The sequence below is a fragment of the Merops nubicus genome, unplaced genomic scaffold (genome assembly GCF_000691845.1).
Source record: "Merops nubicus isolate BGI_N331 unplaced genomic scaffold, ASM69184v1 scaffold5912, whole genome shotgun sequence".
NCBI classification, from domain to species: Eukaryota; Metazoa; Chordata; class Aves; order Coraciiformes; family Meropidae; genus Merops; species Merops nubicus.
In genome coordinates, this window is record NW_008591460.1 from 11,569 (window position 1) to 38,758 (window position 27,190).

The 27,190-nt window shown below is 45.3% G+C and overlaps 1 protein-coding gene across 1 annotated transcript; it reads left to right on the forward strand.

Moving 5' to 3' along the window:
* The first annotated feature begins 1,199 nt into the window (after nucleotides 1-1,199).
* On the forward strand, nucleotides 1,200-11,813 carry ST3GAL5 (ST3 beta-galactoside alpha-2,3-sialyltransferase 5). Its single transcript, XM_008950259.1, has 6 exons — nucleotides 1,200-1,324; nucleotides 3,122-3,236; nucleotides 4,995-5,338; nucleotides 6,777-6,963; nucleotides 9,511-9,669; nucleotides 11,493-11,813. The coding sequence occupies exons 1-6, from the start codon at nucleotides 1,239-1,241 to the stop codon at nucleotides 11,754-11,756; spliced, it is 1,155 nt and encodes a 384-aa protein (XP_008948507.1). The 5' UTR covers nucleotides 1,200-1,238; the 3' UTR covers nucleotides 11,757-11,813.
* The last annotated feature ends 15,377 nt before the right edge of the window (nucleotides 11,814-27,190 follow it).

The window sequence follows — 27,190 nt, forward strand, 5'->3', positions numbered from 1 at the left end:
AAAGAGTGGAAGACTGTCCCTAGATAAAAGCCTTCCCTTTGTTTTGTGTGTTTTTTTTTTATTTTTTTAGATGTTCTTGTGACAGAACTTTTGGCAAGAGAACAGAAGAGAGTGAACAGAAGAGTGAGAGTCTTTGTGGAGAAGAGCAGAGGGTTAAGCACTGAGCTCAAGGGGGAGGAGCAGGGCTGAGATCTCCCACTGAGGAGGACCAGGCTGCACCCTTGCTTGGCTGGCTGACCAAAGGCAGCCCTGCCTGGGGAGGTCTCTAAGGCAGGACAAACCCGTGGCTGTGTCCCTCCTCTCTTCAGGGCCAAACCATCAGGCTGGTATGGGTGGGCTTTGTGTGGCTTTTCCCTGTTTGCTCAGAAGTTGATGTGCCCACCTATATTTTTCTTTCCAAAATCAGAATTGAAGCATGCTGATAGAAACTCGTGGGAGCTTACACACAGTGAGCAGCAAGGTTGCTTCTTGTTAGCTAGTGGTGGGTGACTTGCCCATCTGTGAGGGAGCACTGTGAGCTCCTGCTGGCTTCACGGCATCTGTTGTAGGGGAGCTGTGCACAGCAACTGCCCTTGTGCTGGCAACCTCCTGCTCTGTGCCAGCCAAAATTTCCTGCACACCCTCTTGGGTGCTTGCCGTTGAGGTTGCTGAGCATGTTGCTGGGGCTTCTGAAGAGGTGAGCAGTAGATTCAGACTGATGATGCAGGAGGTTTGCTTAATCTTGGGGAAGCTGGGGAGTTGATCTGAAATGTGACCTCTGGTTTGGAGGATGGGATGGTTTGTGCAGGGTTTGCATGCTGGGAGCATGCTTGAGGCCTGCAGGGTAGCATAGTGCTTGGACATTTTGATTTAGGGAGATTAAATGCCCTGAGTGTGCTGTGTCTGGAGTCTTAATTGCTTAAACAGTGATGTTTGACCAGGATCAAACAATAGTCTTTGACAGTAACTGATGTAATTGCAGTTATTAGACTTCAGGCTTATGAAGACTACAAAGACCTGTAGCTGGAACATGAGCATATTTTTAGAATCACATCCTGGTGGTGTATCTGAAATGAGTATGTTCTGCATCCCAGGGAGGTCAGGAGCAATTCACTGTTCCTGCCAGGCTGAGAATCACAGTCTCCTGGGAAACAGTAAGTTAACAGTCATTGGATGTCATCTGAACTATTATTTCAATTTTTCTTCTTTTTTTTTTATTTCAGCAATGTTGAGTGACAATAACCCTGTGAAGCTGAAACATGATTGTTCACCTCCTGTGCAATGGTGTAAGGTGGCTGCACGTGAAGATGAGAAGACCAAGCTGGTTTCTAAAAGGTACTCGCAAGTAAGTGTCGTGGTCACAGCATGGTCCCAGAGGTTGGTTGCTCTCCCCCTAGCCTGGGCAGGTACAAAAAAAAGGATGCAGAAAGCAGGGGACGAGCTTGCCACAGGAACTGAGTGGGGATTTAGGCACACAGCTTTCCCTGGGGCATGTGAAACTCTTTGAGGAGCCCAGGCTCTCATGGTACTACCTGTTTTCCCAAGCCGGTGTGAGATCCCAGCACTTTGCTCACTAGTGTTGCCAGTCTTTTTTGTATCCAAATAGGTTAACAACATCAAGGCTTTTGTACAGTCTGATAAAAATGAAGAAATGGAAGGGCAGTAAATGTTTTGTGGTCATTTTGGGGACGTGTCCCCTCATAGTTGATTTATGAAGGCTTATGGAGTGCTACATCACAAATCGTTACTCCATTGTTTATAGTTTGACATCAGACTAGAGTGAATGAGTGTGTGCTAGTGTACATCCAGAACTGTATTTTAAAACAAAAAAATATCATTGCTGTGAAGCCTCTCTGGCCACATGCATTTGGAGATCTTGGAGCTTGAATAACCTGGAGCCAAACTGTTGCATCCACTGATGTTTTGAGCACCTGAATAGGGCAGCCCCAGCTCAATCTAGAGACATTTGATAAATGTTTTTGGAAGAAAACCAGCTTCATTCATCTGCTGTGAATCCCATTTTCTGCCAGCCAACCTGTTTCCAGGGGTTGCAGCCTGGAGTGCTAATGAAGGTTTTAGACCCCCCATCAGTGCAAAATTTAATTTAGTTAAATGAGATGCAAGAGCAGTGCTGCTTTCCCAGTGCTCACTTTATTTGTAGCATATTCTGCAAACTGAGTGCTGGGATTGCATCTGTTTGTCTGTATGGTTCAAGCATTTCTTTTAAAAACTGTTGAAAATCTGTATTAACTTCATCTGAAAGTTTCAAGAAGCACTGAACCCTTAATGGGTTGTATATTTTTTGAAGACATTTCAACAAATGTCCAGTCCTTAGGAAGCCATATGGAGTGAAAATCAATGAGGAAGCTCAAACTGCATTCTTGAGCAACAGCCACCACTCTTACCAAATAAAGATACAGTTCTTGCAGATGAGTTTATTGTGAAACGAGCCAAGTGGATGGTGGAGATCAATAGTGAGATTCCTTAAGAATGAGAAATGAGTAGATCAAAAATATGAGTAGTCTGCATTATGCAATTTTAAAATTAGTTGGGTTTTATGGGTTTTTTTGCTTGTGGTTTTTTGTGTGTGTGTGTTTTGGGTGTGTAAATAACTAAATTAGCTTCTAAGTATAAATCTGAGCATCTAAATTCTGCATTCTGGCCTGCCGGTGAATTGAAAATTTTGAGCAGTGGCCACTGGCCCAAAGTCTTGCAGTTTTAAGTTCCATCCTTTTTTCAACTTGCATAAAAAAAACATATTTCAAAATAGAGTGACCATTTGAAGTAGGAGAACTAAAGTAATTTTTTATTTCTTTGTGAGAGCTGTTTGACCCATCAGAGATGCATTTAAAGTACATGATGCCAGCATAGAACTGCATAAATCAGAATGTTAATAAGCAACATTTTCCTTAGCAAAGCATCTGTGTATGTTTATACTTCACTGCAGATATCTTTGAAGACATGTGAGAGACTTGCAGTGAACAAAGCAATACTTTTTCTTGGTTTGAGTCAAATGCAAGTATTCACTTGAAGTTCTTCAGCTGGCTTAAATTTGTTTAGAAATACTCATTTAACAGTTGATGGACTGCTGGGAAAACTTTTTTCCTCTCTGCTTCCCCTACACCCTCCTGTTTGTTTTCAGGCTTCTTGCACTGTTTGTGGTTGGAGGGTGCTTCCTTTACATCCTGAAATTACATTTTGGCCCTGCAGAATGTGACAGAACAAAAATGCCATATGTGGACCTCGATCGTGTAAGGGTTGGTACTTTTTGGCTTTTCTACTTGCCTTAAAAAAAGTTACTAGTTAACAATATATATATATAGTTATAGGGGTCTATAACAAATAACTAGAATGCTCAAGTTATCCTGTGAGGGGAAAACATTGTGCTTTATTTCATGCCATGAACTTCAGGGTCTTGTTCTTGTGGAGTGACAACAGAAGTGCATAGAGGAAATGGATTTTTAGGGGTAAAATGAGATAATTGTGTCTGTTAAGAATAACATTTGAAATGGATATGTTGTGATACTGTTGTGGTAGTGCAGATGACACTGGTGATCAGAAATTGTCTCAAAAGGAAAAAAAAAAGCCCCAAACACAACACATGAAACCAAAGGTTTATTTTTACCTAAGCCAGTTCCCCAGTCTGCTTTGCCTTGTAGTTCCTCAGATGTTTTTGCAATTACAGGACAGATGTGCAGGAGGGGGCATCTCTTGGTTCTGTAATTTATTTAAGGTAACAGCTACTTCAGCTACAGTTTTGCATGTGGCTTTTAAGCTGGTGTGACAGATGCCTGTAGAGCTTTCTCTACTGCAGATGCAGTTGTCAAGTGATTGGCATTTATTTTTACTGACAGGGTGCACAACTGTCAGCCTTAAAAATTAAACCCTTCCAAAGAGGCACTGACTCTTGCTGGCAAAATACACCATGAAGTTGCTCATTTGTGCTTTGCCCAGAAAGAACTGTGGTGTTTGTGCTCAGATTGTAGGGGCTGTTGTGTAGAACAGTCTTGTTTGGGGAAGGAAAAAAAATAACAGGGCAGAACAACTCTCTCGTTGTGCACCCAGATACACACTTCTCTTTCCTTAACAGCAGAGAAGGATAATGGAATTAGCACTAGATTTGAATCTTGACTCTCTGGTCCCTGTGCTTGGTCATGTGTTTCATGTGTACAGTGGAGGAAAGCTCAACATAGCTGATCAGGGAAAAGAACATTCAAAAATATTTTAAGAGGAATAGCAAAGGTTCTAGTTTTATCACTTCATCCTTACATCAGAAACCATCTTGCTCCTGCAGATTTCTTAAAAACAGACATGAATTGTTGGAATTTTGTGTTGTTTCTTTTTTTTTTATTTTTTAAATGAGATGGATCCCTGTGTACTTTTATCTGACAGCTTAATCTTTTTATGCAACATGGAACTGGAGTCGTTCATTTTGGTGACTAGACTTTGAAAGAAGTTGTGAGGCACCCCTCACTTTGCATTCCTTTTAAGGTTGTGTTTTGGTCATTAGCAATACCTGTGGAAGAAATGCTTCTTCATTTTAATTAACAAGCAAGTCCAGCCTGCCATTTCACAGACCTTTTACCCTGTAGATAGGTCTCTGGTACAATTCTACCACAGGCAAAACTCAGGTCACACAGCTGAGCAGCAGAGTAGAATTCCACGTGCTGCTGAATTAGATGGGTAGAGGTATGTCTAGATTTTATTTTTCATCTGCTTTTGTAAATAACAGTACAGATGTTCTCAAATGGCTTATTTTCACTTTTACTAGCCTAATTTGTTCTTCAAAAAACCAGCACTACACATTTAAGTGATGGGGTAGAGAGATGTTCCTTTGCAGGGTTTTACCCTGTGCTGGCAGTGAATGCTTTGAACTGCCCTGTGTTTCCATGTCCAGGCTTCCTTTACCAAGCCCTGCATTTGCTAACGAGGGGTCAGCTGGTGGGCTGCAGTGAGAGGCTCTGTGTGCTCCTGGAGCTGCCCTTCCTGACTGAAGCACGTGTGATTTGTTTCAGAGAGCACAGCAGTACGCCAGCGCTGCGCTGCGGGAGCAGTGCCGACCTTCCTACGCGAAGACAGAAATGGGCAAGTTATTTACAGAGAAATATAGCATGGACTTACCTCCCTTTGTAAGGAAGAACGTAAATGGAGATGAAGCTTTATTTAAATATGAACCTCCTTTTGGATTTCGTGAGTTCTCTGATAAGCTTCAAAGTCTCCTTGAACTCTTACCTGAGCACGACTTACCAGAGGAGTTGAAGTCAAAGCACTGTAAGCGTTGTGTTGTTGTTGGCAGTGGTGGAATTCTTCATGGATCAGAGCTGGGTCACTTGCTGAATCAGTTTGATATTGTTATAAGGTACGTATCTTCTGTGTAAGGATTCAGACTACTTCACCTTTACTTTATGAGCTGATTTTGTTTTTTAAGGGGAAAGTATCTCCAACATTGATGCAATTTATGAGACTATTTCTGAGAGCGCTTTTGAGAAATATGCTTGTGACTTGATGGAATTTGCAGTCTTAGGAGCAAAATAAATCATCATGTTCACAAGACAGGAATTCAGTGTAATTATTTGTGGACCTCACATACAAAAAAACATAGGCAGAAGCAAGATAGAAACTAGTGAAAATTTAGACAAGTACACAGTGCTGGTTTTACCTGTTTATGTGTTTAAGCTTTCAGAGGTAGGCTGTGGGACTTGCCTCTACCTTTTTCCCCTTTGTTAGTTGAGATGCTTATTTGAAGGGCATCTCCTTTTATAACAGCTATTTCAAACATAATAAAATAATTGGTATTTCAGTATACAGTTTTTTTTACACACCATATAATCTACATACATACAGATAGCCTGCTTATCTTTCCTTATCTTTACAATACCAGTGTGCTTTCTGTAATTACTCGTTTTACAATGTCTGAATTCAATGAATACATGCTCTGCAGTTGTGCCTTCTGAACATTACTGTTTGAACTCTCCTCCTTTGTATTTTGCATCATGTGAAGACACAAATTTAATAAAAAATATTTTCCTGAGTTGCTTTGTAAGCTAAAACTTATGAAGTTTTACAAAGCTTGCTCATCTTGAAAAGGGAAGTCTTGATACAGTGAGTCAGTAGCTCTTTTACAAAGATGACCAAACCTGTTGGCATGGGGATTGCAGAGAACTTGCCTTAACTGTTCTCTGAAATTAGGGCTGGCAGTGTGAAAGTGACTTTTCTGTTGATCTTGGAAAGTTTGAGGAACTGAGGCTCTTCTGCAGAACTGATGATGCTGGATGAAACTGTTCTTGTCAGCAGTGTGCTACCATCTGAAATTTTGGGGGAGCTGGAGTGATGTAAACCCACAGGATGCATGACATTGCATTGAAGAGATAATTTGAATGCTTTTCTGTGTGTAATACTTGTGTGTGTGTAATAAAGAAAAAATATAGATAGATAACCAATGCAGGCAATTTCCTCTGTGTTTTCTTTCCCTTCCTCTTTTAAGCCTCTCTGAGCTGGCACAAGGCAATGCATGTGAAATTCTGCAGAGCTCTTTGAAGTTACTTTTCAGGCTTTTCTGTTTGAAGTTTTGCACTTGTACCATTTAATCCAGAAATAGAATTGGCTCCCTCTCAAAGATAAGAGATGGATGAGTGTGTGACGTGAGGAACGTGGAGATACTGAGAAAACACTGCTCTGCTCTGCTCAAAATCTGTGGATCAAATACAAGTTCTTTGCTGATTGCCTGATGTTTAATGAGATCGTAACCCAGGCTTATTAAATCCAGTTTCTCTCCATTGTGATTTTGTTGTTGTTAGGCTCAATGATGCTCCAGTTCAAGGGTACACAGACCATGTCGGCAACAAGACTACGATCCGGATGACGTACCCAGAAGGAGCCCCACTCTCTGAGCAGGAGTATCCTCCTGCCAGCCTCTTCGTGGCTGTTTTGTTTAAAAGTGTGGATTTCAACTGGCTTCAAGCAATGCTAAAAAATGAAACCTTGGTATGTAGTGTGGCAGTGTTATGTACCTGGGATCTGTTTGTTTTTTCTGATGCTTAGGAACCTGACTGATGTATTACTTCCCAGCTCATTACACTGAGGATCTTTTATGTAACTTTGTGGGGTTTCAGTCCCATCTCCTAGTTACAGCTGGTACCAGTATTCACACTGAAGGCCCATATTGACAGGAACACTTGTTTTTTTCTGCAGCTATTTGTGGTGTGCACCAAGCTACATAACATATCATGTCTATACTGAAGTGGAATTCATTTCACATCAGGTTTAAGTAACTTGTTCAAGTCTGCACAGCCTGAAATAGAAATGAGATTTCTGGATGCCAGACCATATTAACAGCAAAAGTCTGTGCTGCTACAATAGGCTTATGTGCAGTTAATGTGTAATTGAAGTGTTGAAGTTGTTCATTCACATTGGTCAGTGGTTCCAAAATTCAGAGGTCTTTTATTTCTCACTGAATATTTAAAGAAACGCAGAGATTCTGAAGGTTCCATATTTCCAACCTCTTTAAATAGGTTGTTTTCACCTCTTTCAATTTGCAGGCAGATACTTTCTGCAAGTTGAAAACCAGTAGTTGTTTTTAGTCTGTGCTCAGAAAACCTAAGTGCTGTAAATTACTGAGATTTAGAAGAAAGCCTGACAAGTTTTTTAACAGTTTGATATGTCCTAGTTTACATACCCCAAGTTCCCTTCTTAATCCTATGATCTTTACAGCATGAGAGCATATGGAACATCTGCTTAATATTGACCATGACTATTGCTGCTGAAGTCCAGGGAGTGCATGCAGGGATATCACCTTTTTTTGAGTGGTCTCAGTATGTTTTGTAGAGGGGAGATTTTTATGAATGTGTGAATTTGTGCAAATTTAAGAACTTCTGCTCCATTATTTTTTTATTTTTTTTTTTTTTACCAAGGACAACACAGTGTTGGTGTGTGACCTTCCCTGCAGCAGTGTAGTAATTTTGAGGACCAGCAGCTTTCTAATTTGAGTTGAATCCTTAACTCATGTGTCTTACAAGCTATCTGGCTGTTTCATGTTGTAAGGTTTGGTTTTGAAGAATGACTGCTAGAAGAGTGGCTTTCTGTAGTAACAGTTGTTTTGGGGGGATTGAAAGAGCAATTGCTTTTTGGCAAAGAGTACCCCTTCTTGTTTTAAATGGCTTAGGAGCAGGTCTGCTCCTTCCAACCTTCCTCCTTACTCTGGTGTTTTTGCTGGTGCAGAGAGCCAGTTTTGGGAGCTGATCTGGGAATGGGCATACTGGGGAGAGTCCACTGAGGGGCCATGAAGATTCTTGAGGGACTGGAGCATCTCTGCTATGAGGAAAGGCAAAGAGAGATGATTGGAGAGTTCAGCCTGGAGAAGAGAAGGCTCAGGGAGAAACCTTACCAATGTATAGAAATAGCTGAGGGGAGAGTGCAAAGAGGGTGGAGCTGGGCTCTTTTCAGTGGTGCCCAGTGACAGGACCAGAGGCAGTGGGCACAAACTGAAACACAGGAGGGTCCCTCTGAGCATCAGGAAACACTTTTACTGTGAGGGTGGCTGAGCACTGGCACAGATTGCCCAGGGAGGCTGTGGGGGTCTCCATCCTTGGAGATATCCAGAAGCTGTCTGGACACAGTTGTGTATGATTGGCTGTAGGTGGCCCTGCTCGAGCAGGGACTTTCTCAGGATCGACCTCCAGAGGTCCCAACCTCAACCACTCTGTGAATCTGTGAACTGCAAACATACTTCTCCTTTCAAATACCAGGCCTTCAGCTGGATCTGCTCTCTCTGCAGGCACTGGTACTTGAATAAACTGACGCAGAGCACGGGTGAGAGGACAGAACCATAGCAACCCAGATTTAATCAGCTTAAGCTGCTGTGGAGTTGTTCCCTAAAGCCTGTTTAAAATCTGTAGGTCTGTGTTGCAGCTATATCAGTTTTATCATTTGTTTAGTGCTACCAGAGCTATGGGAAGCCCTGTAAGATGAGCCTGATGCAGTGGTGGTTCTTCCACCAGCACACATCTAATTGGCTGCAGGTGGCTTGAAACCAGGATCTGCTTTGCTGCATCTTGTGCAAATCCTCTTCTGAAGGGTTGCATTTATCACTAGGTGGCTGCTGTCAAACAACAGCTGTTCACTTCAAAGCCTGAGCAAAGTTACTTTAAATCCAGTGCTTGCTTCAGAATGCCTTGTTAATGTTGATGGAAAACTGCAATTTCCCATCCTGTTTCTTTAAATACTGCTGCCTGCTCAGTTGTGCTGGGGAAGGTGCAAAGAACCTGGATATGTTGACTGGTGAAACACAAAATGCAGACAAATATTCAGACTGAGCAACTTTTGCCTCTGCTGTCTTCTCTGCAATTCCAAATACCTTGAAGGTTTTTCCTCTTTGAGTCAGTCACTTGAGCTGTACTCTGGTATTCCTGCACTACCTCAGCTATAAACTGACTTTCTCAGGATCACTGCTGAAGTCTGTACCTCGTGTACTGTCTGCCATACTCTTTGCAGCCTCAGTTTCCCTTTGCTGAACTCTTTCCTCCTTTCTCTTAGCCTCTGTGGGTGCGACTTTTCTTTTGGAAGAAGGTTGCTGAGAAAATTCCTTTTGCATCAAAGCAGTTCCGGATTCTGAATCCAGTCATCATCAAAGAGACAGCTCTGGACATTTTACAGTTCCCTGAACCCCGACCAAAAATCTGGGGTTGGGATAAGGTAAGAACCTTCCTTTTAGGAGAAGGGGACTATAAAATTTGAAGTAAAATAAGAAACTGAACAAAGTTTTGAGCTCCTCCTTCAATTATAATTTCTTAGTGTGTTTTCAGAGCTACTCTCAAGCAACAGGGAAATTAAGGTACTCTCAAAAGACTCTTATTTTCCTGTGTAAAATCCAAATAGGATTTCAGCTTACCTTTCCAGATGAGGTATTACACCTGTGCATGCTGACATGAAATGTCCTCGTTTACACAGCATTAGATGCAGTGAGACATAAATTTGTTCCAGTACAGTGTTCACTCACATCATTGTGACTGGTGTTAAGTATCCAAAACAGGCATTTGATGCATGTTAAGTGTGCTGAGAGCAGTCCTGTCAAGTCACATCAGCAACTGGCTATAGGCAGATGTGTCTCCAGCTGCAGGGGGGTATGGAAACCAGGCTGGAATTGCTGTGTGCCACTGTGCTCAGTAGCAACTGGTGGGTATGTCCTCCCTCTGTATCCTTTGCTTCTGCAATAGTATGGAGTGGGGAGTTGCCCAGTTCAATTACACACTGCTTTTTTTGTTGTTTTAATTATTTGTGTGAGAAATTAGATGTCACTGGTTCTCTTAACTATGAAAGACACTGACTAACCATCATCTTACTACCTTTTGTGTCAGAGCATTGAGTGGTAGCATTATTGCACAAAGGTAGAGTCATAGAATCCTTAAGGCTGGAAAAGACCACTAAGGTCTTCTAGTCCAGCCATCAACCCAGCACTACCATGACCACTAAAGCATGTCCCCAAGTACCACATCCACATGTTTTTAGAACCCCACCAGGGATGGTGACTCCACCACCTCCCTGGGCAGCCTGTTCCAGTGCCTCACCACTCTGTCAGGAAAGAAATGCTTCCTAATAGCCCATCTAAACCTTCCCTGGTGCAGCTTAGGCCCATTTCCTGTTGTCCTATCACTAGTTACCTGGGAGAAGAGACCAACACCCACCTCACTCCATCCTCCTGTCAGGGAGCTGTAGAGAGCAGTAAGGTCTCCCCTCAGCCTCCTCTTCTCCAGGCTGAACACCCCCAGGTCCCTCAGCTGCTCCTCACAAGCCATGTTCCCAGACCCTTCACCAGCTTCGCTGCCCCTCTCTGGACTCAGTCCAGCACCTCCATGTCTTTCTACTGTGGTGCCCAAAACTGGCCCCATACTCAGGCTGGGCCTCCCCAGGGCTGAGTCCAGAGGCATGATCACTTCCCTACTCCTGCTGGGCACCCTGTTTTTGATACAGGTCAGGATGATATTTGAAGGATCTTCTTACATTTGTCTATTAAAATAACCTAACACACCAAGCTCCGTATCTTTCAGTTGTATCCTAGTATTCCTGCCTTCTTCACAGGTTTTTCAGTGAAAAGTCAGATTCTGAAGAATGCTGTCAGCCTGTTGCTCAGGGCTGAAGTAGGCCTCCATCTAGAAATGTCAAGTTGAAGTGCATGTCAGGGGTTGTTGGGAGCGAGGATTCGCTTGTCGTTTGACTGCATAGTGATTTGGCATCTTGCCTTCACAGAAAAAACACCTGATGTTGGCAGCCCAAAGTCTTGGTAAAGGCAAATGCTCAAGCTGTGTTAGTATTTGGCCCTGAAGTTTTTAGTTTTACTTGATCATTTAATTACGCTTTAGGTTTAGCTGTAATAGATTTTTATCTTTAATTGGTTAATGGATTTCAGTTTGAAGTGAGAGGAAACAGACTAAGCCATTACAATTTTGTTAAGCCTTTATAAAAGCTGGCAAAGGAGAACGTCTGAATTCTTCAGGCTTCCTTTTCTCCTCCCCTTTCAGAACGTACCTACCATTGGAGTCACAGCCGTTGTTCTGGCCACCCATTTGTGTGATGAAGTGAGCTTAGCAGGATTTGGGTACGACCTCAATCAGCCCAGCACACCTCTGCACTACTACAACAACCTCTGCATGTCTGCCATGAACGAACAACCCATGCACAACGTGACAAGCGAAACGGAACTCCTGCAAAAACTCATCAAAGAAAAAGTTGTCAAAGACCTGACTGGTGGGATACATTGTGAATTCTGCAGCAAAGACAGCTAGTGATTGAACTGTGGTTTGGATTTGTTACATTTCCAGAGGTTCGGCTGGAACAACTTTTTCACTGTCTTAACATAGTTCTTCAAGTTGTGTATAAAGTGGACGTGGAATCTCTGCTGCCTTTTTTAATGTCAAGTTCAGTTTGTTGGGACTACTAAACTTATTTTGATGTCAGATTTTACGTTGCACATCTGTGTGAATAACTGTGTGAGTACAACAGGGGGGTTGGAAGAGATCCATTTCAAATATCTCATGGTTTAAGTTGCCTGAAGAAAAGGAGAGGTTTTTATTCTCACGTGTATATTGCACGCACAACGCTAGCTGGAGTTGTCCAAGAGCATACAAGAGCTATTTCCCACTGAGCTGCTGTCTTTGTTGATCCAGCCCTTGGTGTATGAGTCCTTTTCATGCATGCCATGAAAAGAAAGGCATATGCTGCTCAAGTCTTTCATTTCTTGCAACTTGAGAGTTGTTTCCACCTCAAATCGAAATAGTCTTTTGGTTTTGCACTAATACTTCTTGGGGGTGGAGGAGGAATGTGGGAGCAGAGGTGAAGGAAAAGGAGCTGCTGTGGCAACAATTGAGTAGTAAGTACCTTGGCTTCATGACTGATATTAAAGTCACTGGTGCTTTAATATATTGGATTACAATCCTGCTTTATCGTGAGGCATGTTCAGGCCCAGGGCACACTGTAAGAGGGTTTAGTCAGTAGCAAGCTGTCACCTGAACCAGAGTTTGTTAAGACACAGGGAAATGTTTCTAACTAGTGATTTGCAGCAGAGTTCAGCTACCCCAATTAAAGAAGTGGCATTAATACAAAACCTGGCCTTTTTCTGTTTTTGAGTGACTTGAGAATTGCTGGTTCTATAAAACAGAGGTTTGTATGAAACTTCCATTTAGCAATAATAGAATCTATGAGTAGGTTAAAATTTTCATTGGTTGACTCGATCCCTAAGTAATTAATTATGGATATTGTAACTTTAATAGTTTACAATCCTGATAACTCCATATGAACTCTAGTGTTGACTGTTTAATTGAAAGGAAAGAGGTAGAGTTGTTGGTTTTGCTGGATAAGCTTTTAAATCAGCAATTGGGGGAGCATGTGTAAGTGTAGAAAACCAAGAAGGTAGGATGATGAGCTAGATAACTGCTGAAAAAAAGGCAAACTTCTATTTATAGGGTTTTCTTATGTTCTTGTGACTGGAAATTGGTGCATTGCAAAGAAACTGGACTGTGCAGGTCTGTAAGTAGGTTGTGCTGTTCATTTTTGTTTTGTTCCTAGTAGAGTAGCAGGTATGACTGTGTTTGCACTGAGTAGTGTTGTTACTCAACCTACAGAATGTGAAAAACGCTTTCTTTGGGAAGGAAAGCTTGCTAGCAGTTGATCAAAGCTTGGCCTACAAGTGTTGTTCATAGTCCTGGACCCTCCACATGGTGAGCACTCCCACTGGTGTGTTTTTTTGTTTTGTTTTTTTTTGTTATGGGCAAAGATATGAACATAGTTGCAGTTTTTAAAACTTCAAAATACTAATGTGGGAAAGCAAGATTAGGGTGGTTGAGTTTGTTATTGTGGGGATTTTTTTTTCCCAAGGAGAGAAGATCTAATGAATGATCATATTAGAATGCAGCAGACTGATTCTTGCCATTTATACTAAAAGGCAATAAAATGATGCCAGGTCATAAAGCATAACTCTGAAGAAAGCTGTGGACCTCATCTTTCATGAGTCTCATGTACCTACATGTCCTTGAAAGCCAGCTGTGGATGGTGAGCAAGTCTGAGAATCAAATTCTTGTCTCTGGCACTGTTTGCTTATAGCAATAATATTAATCTAACTTCTCCTTCTTTGTGAAACATGTTAGTTTTTGTACTAGCAATAAATTTCTAGTCAATGTCTTTCCTGTAAGTATAATGATTATATTGTTTAATTTAAAAATGTCATGTATGAAGATTTTTATACAGATAGTCTCTTAGTTAATATATTCGAATGTGCTAATTATTTTCTCCTGGTATTTAAACTGGAAAAAAAAAGTATGTTATTTTATTTGGTATTAGTGAAATTTTGGAAGATTTCAGAATGTGTGTGTTGGGAGGACATCCTGAATACACCAGAAGTGTATGTTCTGGAGCAGTCGATCCTTCACCAGTTTGCTTTATTCAGTCACTAAAACTAATCAGTTGATTAATGTATATGCCAGTAGCTTTTTGGAGGTGCTGTATTTATTGTCAAATTCTCGAATTATGTTGATGTAGGATTATGTTGTTTTCCCAGCACTTTTATGGCTTGTGATAAAACACTCCTCTGTGGTAGCGTGACCCGCGTTAAACGCGCCTGCACAGACTTGACCATCCCTGAAATGGCAGCAAAGTTCAGGCTGCAAAAAGCAATAAACTGATGAAACCACTTTCTACTTACGTACTTGTCTCTCAGGTTGCAATTTGTTCAGCCTCCTTTATTAAGGATTTTACAGGTCTTACCGGTCCAACGGAAAGTCTTGATGCAACCCCAGGCACTCGAGGAGAGGGAATTAGTGGCTGATGGTAATTCTTTCTCCTTTCATTTATGCCTTTCTAGTACCTGTCAGTGGAGTCATCACATCTCTCAGGTGCCTGGAAGAGAGAAACCATCTCAACACTGACTGTATCATAGGCTTCCAGGGTTGTGAAGTGAATATGGATGAAAGTATTTCAAGCTGGGTTATAGCACAAATTCAAGGGGTGTCTCCTTCAGTGGTGGAGACAGCCTGCAGCTTCTGCTCCGTGCTTCAGTCCTGCTGTGTGTGTCTGTGTCGCTGTGTTCCACATCTTCTGCTTTCCAAACAAATCCCTTGTAGATGAGCCTTTAATGGTGTTTGGTTAAAAAGTCAACAAAGAATTTGGTAGCTGTGACAAAGCCACTGTGTTCCACATCTGAATTTCTCTTTGTAGCTGCCCTGCCTGTGTAGGAGCTGTCGCAGTTACGTACGTGTCAGACCTGTTCTGATGCTGAATTTTTTCATGGTTCCTGTGCAGGGAACATAGCATCAACTTCAAATTCCTTTGAATTTAGAGGGGTTAAATACTTCACTAATCTTTTAAGCTTTATTTAGTCTTTTAGGTGAGCTGAGTAGAGATTCTGTTAGGACTAAACAATTCTGAAACTGTTTGGAAGATTTAGGTAGCTTGTGAAGTGCTCTTTTCTTTTTTCTTTTTTTTTTTTCTCCTTTCAGTGTGTTCAGCTTTGTATGGCCACTTAGGGAATAGCAAGAGAGAGCACTTGATGTACAAGTATGTGATTTTATCAGCACCTGGATCTTGCTTTCTGAAATTTCTGTTGCTAGGGAAGGCTCTTGCTTTCCTAACTTGAAACCTACCTAAGGTGATGGTATTCCACAAAGCTCTTCTATTATTAAATAAATCCAGGATAGATAGGCTGACAAAGTAGCACTTGTTGCTGTCATCTAAAATGAAGGCTCTTTGTTTTCAAGGAAAAACCCAGCCCTGCCTATGTTTCAAAAACAAAAGCCCAGCAAAATCCTCCCTGGTGGAGTTGAGATAATTACCAGCTCCAGCAAAACTGGGGGAGGCGATATTTAAAAATGCTGCAGATGAAAAGCCAGGTGCTATTGGAAAAAAACATTGCCTGAAGTGACATGCAACCAGAACCAGATGTGAACTGAAGGATGAAAGGGTGTGAAGGGGGACTGCTGAGCCCTGCTGAGCAGTGCAACCCCTTTGGTCTGCAGCCACCTCACTCTGCAATGTTTACCTTCCTGCAGTAGCACAGGTCTTGACCTGAAAGCTCCTGAAGCTCTAGAAGTTAGGTTTGTAGACAGCTGTAGGTACATGCTGGTTGCAGCAGGTGTGAGTGGTACAGCATCAGCCTTGCCCCATGTCTCACAAGATCTTAGAAGGTAGGTGACCCACTCGAGTGCCTGAGGAGCTTGGCCACACCACCCCTAAAACCCCCTCTATGCCTCAGTGCCTTTCAGAGGCACACAAAGTGCTTTTCTGTCTGCAAGCAGAGTCTCCTGTGTTCTCTGCCTCTGTGGCTGTTTTCATTCTTTTCCTTAAAAAAACCTGCTGTGAGCAGGGACTGAAGCCCCCACCCAGGTGCCTGCTGGTGGTGTGGATCCCAGCTTTGGTATCAGGTGTCTGTTTCAGCATGTCCCAGCCAAAGGGGATACGTGTTGCAGAGGTGAGCGCTGTGCAACCTACACTTTAATGCGACCCACACTCTGTGAGCACACCCTCCTCCCCACCCTTCCTGGGGAGGGGCTGCAGTGGCCCATGGGTCACTGGTGATGGACCTGTACAGTGCCATGAGGGAATCCTTCTGCACCTGTGTGCTGAGAGCAATGGTATAATATAATACAGATGCCTTCCTTGAAGCATGGGAGAAGGAGTCATCTGGTGAGGAGCTCGTATGTGTTCATCACAAGCTGGAGTTTAAAAGTGACAGACTCCTGCAAGGTCATGACACCGTCAGTAGCAGCTCTGGGAGGCAGGCATTAAATCAACTGTGCTTCAGCTTGGGTGGTTTATATTCATAGAATTGTGGAGTGGTTTGGGTTGGAAGGGACCTTAAAGATCATGGGCAGGGACATCTCCCACTATACCGGGTTGCTCAAATCCCCATCCAACCTGGTCTTGAACACCTCCAGTGATGGAGCATCCACAACTTCCCTGGGCAACCTGTGCCAGTGACTCACCACCCTCATAACAAAAAACTTCTTCCTAATTTCTAATCTACATCTACCTTCTTCCAGCTAGAACCCATCACCCCTCATCACTACAAGCCCTTTTAAAAAGTCCCACCCCAGCTTGCCTGTAGATCCCCTTCAGATACTGGAAGGCTGCAATAGGGTCTCCATGGAGCCTTCTCTTCTCCAGGCTCGACCACCCCAACTCTCCCAGCCTGTCCTTGTAGGAGAGGTGTTCTAGCCCCCTGATTATCTTCATGGCCCTCCTTTGGACCTCCTCCAACAGGTCCATGTCCTTCTTGTATTGGGGGCCCCAGATTTCCCCTCAGAGCTGGATGCACTACTCCAGACGTGGCCTCACGAGAGCAGATAGAGGGGCAGAATCACCTCCCTCAGCCTGCTGGTCGCACGGCTTTTGATGCAGCCCAGGAGACCTTTGGCTTTCTGGGCTGCACTTGCACGTCGTTGGCTCCTGCCGAGCTTTTCATCAACCAACACCACCCTAAAGTCTTCTCCTCAAGGCTACTCTTAATCCCATCAGTGCCCAGCCTGTATTTGTGCTCAGGGTTGCCCTGACCCAGGTGCAGGACCTTGCACTTGGCCTTGTTGTATATTTTATATTGAGGTCCAGTGCCAGGAATTACCAGAACTGGGGTTTCAGGTGGGGGAGTAAAGAGGCAGGGCCCATAGATTTTGTTAAGCTCGTGGCTGCCTGCCTCTTCCACCTGATCTCCACTATTCTTCTTGCCCAAGCACTTGTGCGTGGCCTCTTTGTGGTTCAACAAAACCCCTGTGATTGAATCTGGATTGAAAATCTCAGGCCTGTTAACACTTCCATTTTCCTGGCTGGGAGCTGCTCCTGCTTGGAGGGCTGAGCCAGGCTGAGTGTAGGTGGTTTACCTCCCTTTGGGGTCATCTGCCCCATCATTTGTTTTCACAGCCTGCTGCTCTTGCGCTGGGGCCAAAACCAACTTGTTCCCAGGCTCCTACACAGACACGTGAGGAGAACAAAGCTGTCTTGTTGGGCACAGCCGTTCCTGCCCCTCCTCCTGAGCACTGGAGGAGCCCTGGCCTCTGGAGCCAGGCGATTCCAGCTCCCCGGGGCGGCTTCGGCCGGAGCTGCTCCTGGGAAGGGGCTGCCAAGGGTCGCCAGGAACACAATGGGCAAGTCACAGAAAAACAAACCTTTTTTTTTTTCCCCTTTCTACGTTTCTGACAAAGGAAAACAAATACAAGCAGGCGCCGCAGTGTGAAGCGTTGCAGGCTGCCTTCTGAGCGATCTTTGCCTTCCTGCTGCAGCTAAAATGATTATTCTGTAGCTGAAGGATGTCTCCAACCCTAGCTTGGGACTTTAGCCTGTCAGTCAGTCCTGGGAGGGAAGCTGAAACAAGGATTCTTGCAAATTTCTCTCTTTCTGCAGCCTGTTTCTGCCTGATCTCAGATTAGAAATGTTATTTTGTACAAGCTGTAGAGTTATTTCCCCACTGCCTCATGCTGAGTTAAGGTTGAGAGGAGGTGAGGACCTGGTGGAGCTGATAGAGAAGTTGTGAAGGATTTTTTTCTTCAAGAGCTGGATTGTTCTCACCAAGAAGTAATGGCTTTAAAATGAAAGAGGGTAGATTCAGATTAGATGTGCTGAGGAGAGCACATGCTCATGAGAAGCAGCTGGTGGGATTTTTCAGGGCTTGGCATTGCTGTCCTTGCAGGAAAAGCTCAGGTCATGGCTCTGGGGAAGTTTTATGACCCCGGTGTGCTGCTCTGTTGGGGAAAGAAGTTTGCAGGTTGTTGTAGTTAGTTGTATCATGCCTTTTTTAATGCAAAATCTTCGAAAAGGTTGAAAGGTTGGTTTGTTCTAGCAGTCAAGTATTGAGATAACTGTGAGGATTTTCAGTTTTATGGCTGGGTGGAGAGCTCTGGGGTTATTTTTAAGCAATGCCCTCCTGTTTATGGAGGCAGTTAGTCGTGGCAGATCACAGCTTAGCTCAAAACCCCAAGGAGTTTTGCTGTGCATGTTCATGAAGTTCTGAAGCCTGTAACCATCTCTCCTCTCTGGTTTTATCAGGCTTGATTTCTAAGCCCTGCTTAGAAATGTCTCCCAAGTGGGCTGTCCCCTGTGTCATCAGCCAGCAAATCATGCCAGCTTGGCCCTGGGTCTGGCTGCTGCTCAGAGGTGGATGGAGGAATGTCAGTTTAGAGCTCTGCAGCTTGGAGAAACGTTTGGGGATGTCTTGGGCTGTAATCTGTTGCTACAAAGGGACAGTCACAGCCATTGCTTGTAACAGCTCGAGCTCAGGCTGCATTAGAAATTTGAGTGATTTTAACTACCTGGGTACCAAAAAAGATGTCCCCTCTCCCTCCTGGAGCTTCACAGATAAGAGATGCTGCTTTTTGTGCCGTGGTGTAAAAGCTCATGTGGTGAAGCGCTCAGTGACTGCAGCTCGGGCTTTTCTTCCAGCTGAGCCTCAGGGAGACGTTTCCTCCTCGCAGGACTGGAGCTGAGAAGCGGGCACGTAGCCCCATCTAGCGCTGGGCTGTGACCGTGCTGCTCGGCTGGGATGTGCACAGCCTGTGCCCGAGGTTCTCCTCCAGCTCCAACGCACCCTTTCAAAGGATCAAAGCAGGAAAAATCCGCAGCCCCTGAGGGCTGGGAGCTGGAAGGCAAGCCTGAAGTGAAGGCCATGGGAATGAACCGTTTTCCTTGCTCAATGCACAAGTAGAGCTCAAAAAACATAGCTCAAAAAAAAAAGTAGAGTAGACTTTTATCCCATGGCTGGAGAGTAAATCCAGCCAGCTGTTGGCCCCATCACAGTGTAGCAAAGGATGCATCCCAAGCTGGCAAGTTTCAGCCTACACCCAGGCCTGGTCCTCGCCAAGAGGAGCTGAGTGTTTTTTTTTTTTTTTTAATCAGATAATGTTTTCTTGGACTGTAAATTCAGTTTCTTTCACCTCTGTCACCATATCTAATAATATGTCTTAAATTCCCTTTCCTCAGAGTCAAAGTCTCCATGGATGGTCTGAGAGCTGGACCAAGGCAGGGGGATCTGCAAGCTGCTAGAGGACCTAGGTGTCCCACTCTGCACCTTTGTCCCTTGCCTGGGACAGATCAGCCTAAATTGGCATCCAAAGAAGAGCCAGGAGTGCAGGGTAGGTGCCAGATGGGTCATAGAGCAATTAGATAGAAGGGGTGTGAAGTGACAACCAAGGGATGGAGTAACAGGGCTTTCTCCCTGTCTTGTAGTGGGTTTTGAGTGAGTGTTTGGCAGCTCATCTGGTCCCGAGGCCTTTTCTCTACAAAAATGTTGCTGTGGGTGGTGGCTGTTGGTGTGGAGCGTGTTCTCAGAGCAAGCAAGGTGTGGACCAAGGGCACAGCTGTAGCAAAGCCATCTGAAGAGGTGGCACATGCTACCTGGGCTGGTGGGAGGAGAACTTATGTCCCCATTCTGTACCCACTCCATACCCCAACAGGCTCAAGTGTGTGTCCTCCAAGCAGAGCATCACACTCACCTTGAGTCCTAGTGGCATTTGGGTTGTCAGAATACAGCTCCAGTCCTGGATCTTGCTGACTGTACCTGGAGAAAAATAATTGTGAGTCTTCAGACTCTGCATCAGAGGCATTTAGTCCCTTTATTTGTTTATTTTTCTTCCTCTGGTGGTTGCACTGGAAATGGGTGGGAGAGACCACTTAGCAAGTTAGGATGCCTGTAGTTTTTATTCTCCCTCTACTCCCCATGCTCTAGTGCTTAAGAGCATTTGGGCAAAGGGAATTTCTCCTGCTCCCTCAGCCCAGTCCAGGATCCTGAGGCCTGGAAGGAGCAGGCTGGGTTGTGTTTGCAGGTTGCACAGACAGGAGAGGTCACTGCTTGGCTGTGATGCTGCTGCTCCTTGCACCAGCAGTGCAGAGGGGAAAACCCCCTTGTTGTCTGAGGCTGGAGAAGACAGGAGTGGGGAGCTTGCCTGCCCAGGCAGAAACTCCTCAGACCTTTCAGAATAGTCCAAAAATGACCAATGCCTTTACCAGAAACCCTGAACCTCTGAGGTCCCAACACAGTATTTTGGAGATAGCAGTCAAGGTCTCTGCCACCTCCAGCCCCAAGACTGCTTTAGACAGTGTCTGAAGAACCATCCTGTGGTCTTAACTGGCCAGATCTGGTGGTCCTCCCCCACACATGAAGGAGTCTCCATGCTTCCTCCTGTCACCTTGTGCCTCTCCCCTACTCTGGGAGCTGTGGCGTGAGGCACCAAGTCAGGGAGCAGCAGAGATGCTGGGCTGCTGGGCTGCCTCTCTACCATGTTGCAGGGCTTTCCTGGGAAAGAGATGCCCCAGGGGGAGCTCAGCACGGGCCCCTTCCACTTCTGTGTGCTCAGGAACAAGCTCTTCCTTGTACCTAGTGTAACTGGCTCTTGGCTCCATGTTTGCACCCGTGAGCCCTGCAAAAATGACCTCCAAAGGGATTTAAGCCCTTTGGCTGCCAACATGAAGCTCTGGCTACAGCTAGATGCAGAATCATGGGCTGCTCTGAAGATCTGTCCTCCTAGGACATAAAGTACTGGGGTTTGGTATCATTTGAAGGAATTTCTCCTGTGTTTTACTCATTTCCAGCATGAGAAGGTGGGAAAAGGCACTTTGGACAGTGGCTTTATCATTCATCTTCACATCTCAGGATGTGGGAATGCATGTGCAGGATTACTGCTGCCTCCTGCTCCAGCCTCTGATTCCCAGAGGTCTGTAGGCAGCAGGAAAGAAAAGCTGAGATTTATCTGTGTGGGAAAGTCTGGGCAGCTGTAATGGACACAGCAACAGTGATGCATGTAAAACCCTCAGCAGCCCTGGCTTCTATCCAGGACAGCAAGAATCATGCTCAAGTTTGTTCCTCACTTTGGAGCATGCAGCTGATGAGCCAGAGCTCATCTGGTGGTGGCTAATGTTGCATTTCATCTCAGTGCTGATGCATCTCTGTGTGAGATGGTTTCAGCAGACTGCTGATGCTAGAGGCAGGTGGGGAGGAGATCAGTTCTGAGCCCTGGGAACAGTTTGAGCTCGTCTGTTTGCAGCGATGAGTCAGTTCTGATCCGTCACGGATGTGACTCGTGTTGGGCACTCACAGTCAGTGCTGTTCAAGAGGAGACTTGGAATCAATAGTGTTTCCCAGTTCTCTGCTGTGAAGTTGCCACAGAAGTAATTTAGGATATCATCCAAAGACCACTAAAATGCAGAGGGCCATTGACTTCAACAGCCTTTAGACCAAGTCTGTGAGGAGACGACTCCACAACACAGTAAAATACTGCAGCACATGGTAGCTCCAAGGGCAGAGTGCTGTAGGAGGAAAGGTGCCATGCAGAAACCCAGTGGTCACCTGGTTTTGGGGTGAACCTTCTTGCTTGTTAGGGATCCATTAGCACCGAGGTGAAGGTACTGGGTGTTTGCCTGCTGAATTCACCCAAACCCTTCTGTACTTGGTAGCACAGGGAGCCTCAAAGATGGTCTCTTCAAGCATATGAAGGTACAGATGGGAGCTGCCTGTGCTCTGGTTGAGAAAACCTTCCTGTTATTTCAGTCCTAGCTCTTTGTGTTCAGAAACGTGGAGCACAAGCTTAAGGAGAACTGTGTGTTGGAGGAAAAGCAGGACTCCTGCCAGCATGAACAACATGTGCATATATTCTAGAAATCCTGCAGAGTTTTATGGAAGGGAACAGACTTCAGCTCTAGAGGGAGTGTTGCTACATATGTTGTGGGTTGCTCCATTTCCCAGGGAGTTGGACTGAAGCATGGATGTCTGTTCAGGCTGGCTCAGTCTTCTATGGCACCAGAGAGACTTGGAGGGCAACAAAAATCCAGAGACCTCCAAAAACATGGCTGGCCAGGATACATGAGCAAACAAAGACCAACTGGTCCAGAGAAAACGATGCAAAGGGTCAATGACCGAGTGATTCTGTTCTCCTCTCTACCTATCCTGGGGAAAGGACAAGATATAACAGACACAAATAGCATCCTGGGAGGTTTTAGGTTCAGCAAGAAGATTTTTCTAATATAAGATTAAAGAAGCATTGGCATGGGTTGTGCTGGGAGGTCTTCCAGCACTGGAAAGTTTGAAGACTGCATTGGGTGAGCTCCAGCCAGGACTGTTAGAGCTGCAGCTGATCCCACCATGGGCAGGGGATGGATTTAGCTGCCCCAGAGGGAGGAAGGGAGTGTTCTTTCCAGCCTCTCTGCCCTTTCGGCTTGATGCATGATATCAGACACTGATGCTGGGTTGTGGTTACTCACTCTTCCTCCTGAAGCATTTTTAGCTCTCCTTATAGGATGTGTTGTGAAAAAGCAAAGCTCAGCCATAAAACTGGAGACAGATTCTCCCCTGTAGCTAAAGATGATGCTGGGGGCAGAGCGGGGGAGGGCGGTGTGGTGGTGGTGGGGAGCTGCAAGTCTTTGATTCAGAAGGAGCTGGGTGTTGAAACCTGCCATAGTTAAAGTTAGAGCATCTCTTGGAATGGTTTAAAATGTACAACCCTGGAAAACACACCTCACCAGCTTGCAGAGGTTGTTACGTAGCTGGAGATGCATCTTCAGCTGTTTGAGCACCAGGGCTTGAACTCACCTCTCTTTTTTGAGTGGTGATTGGGAATGTCAGTTTAGGAAAGGAGATCTGGGAACAAAAGAGGTTCCACGTTGTGCAGAAATAAAGGGAAGGCTCAAAAACTGCAGGAAACCAGCTCTATACACTTCCCTTTAGCTTCTCTCTCCTCCTGTGAAAATAATGTGTGAAACCTGGAGAAGCCATCTGGAGCTGAGGGCTGCAATGGCCCCTGACACCGTGAAACACTTCCCTGCTAAGTCCTGCCTGCAGCCTGCCCGGGGAGACTCCGCTCCACGGCTCGCTGCACTCTCAGCTGGCACTTGGCTCCAGCTGCTCCTCACACCTGCACAACTGGAGGAGCTGCCCCTGAAACCTGCAGCACGGACGAGCTGGGGTGACACAGGGGAGAGGCTTCAGTCTGTGTACAACAGAAACCATTGCACGTGAAGCCACCAGAGCGAGGTGAGGGGGGAGTTCTCTGCAGGCAGAAGGAGCCGGGAGCCGCTCCGTTGATGCCACGGCAGGGTGTGAGCTCGCCCGGCTGCATCGACTGCAGCCCCTTCTGCCACGCCTGCAGGCTTTGCAGAGTCCATCCTCGGGTCTGAAGCACCTCTGCTTTTTCCATCCCCTGAGTTTTCTGATCGCTGTATCAGCAAAGAGACAAAGAGAAGAACATCATAACTGGTTAAATGACTGCCCTGGAAAACTCAAGCGTTTTTCCCAAGCTCTGCTTATCTCTGCCCCTCGGCCCAATCCGTGGCTATAAAGGGATTATATGTACACCACTCCTCTTCTTGTTTTGGGACACACTTGCAAGCATGACCCTGTATTATTTGTTCTTGACCTATGTGCTTGCCCTTAGCTAGTCTCATGAGCCTGTTGTGACTCTGATTAGGGGACGCAGCCTGTCCCTGATCCAGCACATGTGACAGCTAAGTCTCCTCCCCCATTCTGGACTGGTTTGCTTGCTGCTGGTGATGGCTGCAGTGGGTTATGGCAATGTAATGACATCTTTTGGGTTCTTGTTCCAATGGATATTGCTTGGAGGTCTTGCCCTTTTTAACCCTAAGCTGATTTCTGAGCATATGTGGGTCAGACAGTGAGAATCCCACTACTTTCCTTCCAAGCAGCACTTCCCAGGTCAGAGCTTTGCTGTCGTTTCTCCCTGCAGTCCACAGAAGACAGAGATGCCATAAAGTGATCACACCTGGTAGTGCAACAACTTCCTGATGTACCTGTGAAGAGATCCTGATGTTCAGCCCAGCAGCTGGCAACCATCAACAGGCAGAGCTCCACATAAAATACATTCCTGTGTAGCTTTCAATCCTTTGACAGAGATGTTTCCCAGTGTAAAGCTGCCATAAAGAGTCTAAGCCAAAACATATCATTTCTTAACCAGGGGTGCTGGGAGTGTTGCTGCAAAGTGCAGGGATGAAGCAAATACACCTGGACTGTTTTTTTTCTGGCTCTGATCTTTCTTCCCATCTGCACTAGTTATTAGGCAAGAACTAAACGATGTTCAATTCATCATCTCATCCAAGGGTTGCATGAAAGGAACAGGAACATCAGAGGAGGTGTAACATGCTGTCCATGGCACGTGGTTACCCCTGCTCACTCAGCCAAAGCCCCAAGCCTGTGGTATCACCCAAAGCCTGCAGTCATCCCTTGTGTTACCAGCTCCCTGGAAAGGGAGAGGACATGCAGCTGCTGCCTCACATGGGAGCGAGGAGGCAACAGGGTGTTGAGGGCCCTCATCCAGTGTGTGTGTGTACAGATGTTGCTCCAGGAGGATCTGCAGACCTGGCCCTGGGTTCCCATAGGAGAACCATGGAATACTTCCAGCTGCCTTTGGAGAGCACTAGGGGAAGTTTAATCTGATGGAGCTTTTAGCAGGTCAGATTTTGCTTTTGTGTGATCTCTGTGAGCCCTTTAGGTTGGATCTCAGTCTCAGTATGAGAGCAGTGTGCTTTTTGCTGATGGGCCTCAGGCAGGCAGGGTGTGTAAGAGGGGACATGGCCACCACTTGGTCCATTGCCTCTGCTGTAGCCTGTGTTTGGCTTTCACTTTGTCCTTGCACAAGCCATTGGTGCATTGAATGACAAGTGCTTCTGTTTTCTTTAGATTTACTGAAGAAATAAAGATTACACAGTCTGACCTCTGCCCGTTGGTCACCCAAATAACTCATAGCCAATTTTAAATAAAGATTGCATACAGGGAGAGTTGTTAAAGGTATTACAAGTTCATAAACAATGTAAAAACTTGTGCCTGGGTAGGGGAGGAAGAAGGTAGGTCGTGTCTTACCCTGTTTCAGCCAGCCAGCTCTGGCTGTGGTACTTGGTGGGAATCCAGGCTTGCTCACAGACCTTCTAACTTCAGCTTTTGTAGGTACAGTTTTAGGAGTGAGTTTAGGGATGCAGAGACACAATCCAGGGCACTTTTCCCTTTGCTTGAAAAGATGATGCTTAAAATTACAATGGGGAGTATTTGCTTGGAGGAGTTTCTTCCTCCCCAGAGGGAACCGATGGATTTCATGGCTTCCTTGCTAGTAATGAGCAAGGAATCACATCAGGGTCAAGAGATGCAGCCCAGCCTCATCACTAGGTGGGGCTGGAATGGAATGGGAAGACCACGCTCATCTTCTGCTGTCTAGCGTGTTGCGTTTGCTCCGCAGCAGAACTGATTGGATGCTCTCTTGTGCTCTCACTGCTGTGATTATACAGCTTGTGCTGCTGCACCTCCACAGCCCGTTCACAGAGGTGGTTCTCCTGACAGTCACACTCTCCTTGAAGTACCTTGCTTGCTGCTGGCTCTGTTTTCCTTCCAGCAGACAAAGCTTGAGGGATGCAAGTCAAAAGGAACGAGTGGAGTCTCTGAAACAGGCTACTTCAGGGCTCTTACTGGGGCAATCTCATTACAGTCCTTTGCAGCAGCCAGGAGGATCCAGGTTTGGCTGCAACGCTGTAGTCCATAAAAGTCCCTGGGGTGGCTCTTGTGCTTTTACCCCTGAGAAAGAGGAAACTTTTTTCTCTATCTATCTCATTTGTTGCTTCTGCTGATGCCAGATTTCCCTGTGTGAATGTGTTTCTTTTTCTTCATACCCTCAGACAGACTTTCCATTGATTGCTGCCCAGCTCTGTGGCCTTTAGATCCTGGAGATCAGCACTGCAATAGCCTCCTTCCAGATTAAGAGGAGGGGTGGGGAGCTAAAAGTGGTGGGTTTCTCTTCTTTATTAATTACAGTGCTTCCTAGGCTATGTGGTTAGAGAAGTGCAGAGCTCAGGAAAAATCCAGGCTGAAGACCTGGCCTCAACATCAAGGATTTCCTTTCTGAGATGAGCTGACTGTTGCTGCACTCTCAGAAGTAAGGATCTCCCACTGTTTTATGTGATTATACTGTATTTTTTTGTCACACACTTCATTCAAGGGGCATCTGCACATGGTTTTCTCATGGCAAGTGCAATCATTTGCTGGCGTGTGTTGCTGCAGAGCATTGCTGAATCCAGGCACTGGGCAAAATTCAAAGGGAGGTCAGATATTTGTATGGATTGCAGCACTAGTCCAGTCCCATAGAGGATTATGCTAACAAGTTTTGGAGCAGATCTGACTAGCAATTTCAGCCCTTAGCTGTTTTCAGTGCTTAGAGCTTAGGAGGAGACCCTCACGTTCAAGAGATTTCCAAATATCTGCCTCCTTGATGCTTTCTTGTACCTTCCCACAGCTGTGTGCTGGAGAAAGCACAGCTCTGATCCATATTTCCTCTGTGTGGTTACCCATTTGCAGCGTGTAGAGCAGCTGAAGGATGGTAACCAAGATGGCCCTGACAAATATTGTGCTTGTCCCAGCTCTCAGAGTGCAGGGGAAGCCAGCACAGGCTGGATGCTGGGACTGTGCAGAGTATCTTCTTGTGTCATTTGGGAGGCAATTCTCATTCTCTTCTCCCTAACCTGTATTGCAGGGCTTAGAAAGGGGGTGTGAGGGTCCAAACCCCTTGTGAACAAGCAGTGGAAGCACCTGTGCAGGGCTTGTGGTTCCCTGTTGCCCAAGACAGATAAGTGACAACCACCTCTGATTGCCACCATATAATTTTGGTGCCCTGTCACTAGCTGTACTCCTTGCAGTCTCTTGTACAAATAAAGCCACCAAAGGGGTCAGGAGGGGTCTGCAGACAACAGAGGCAATGGGTGA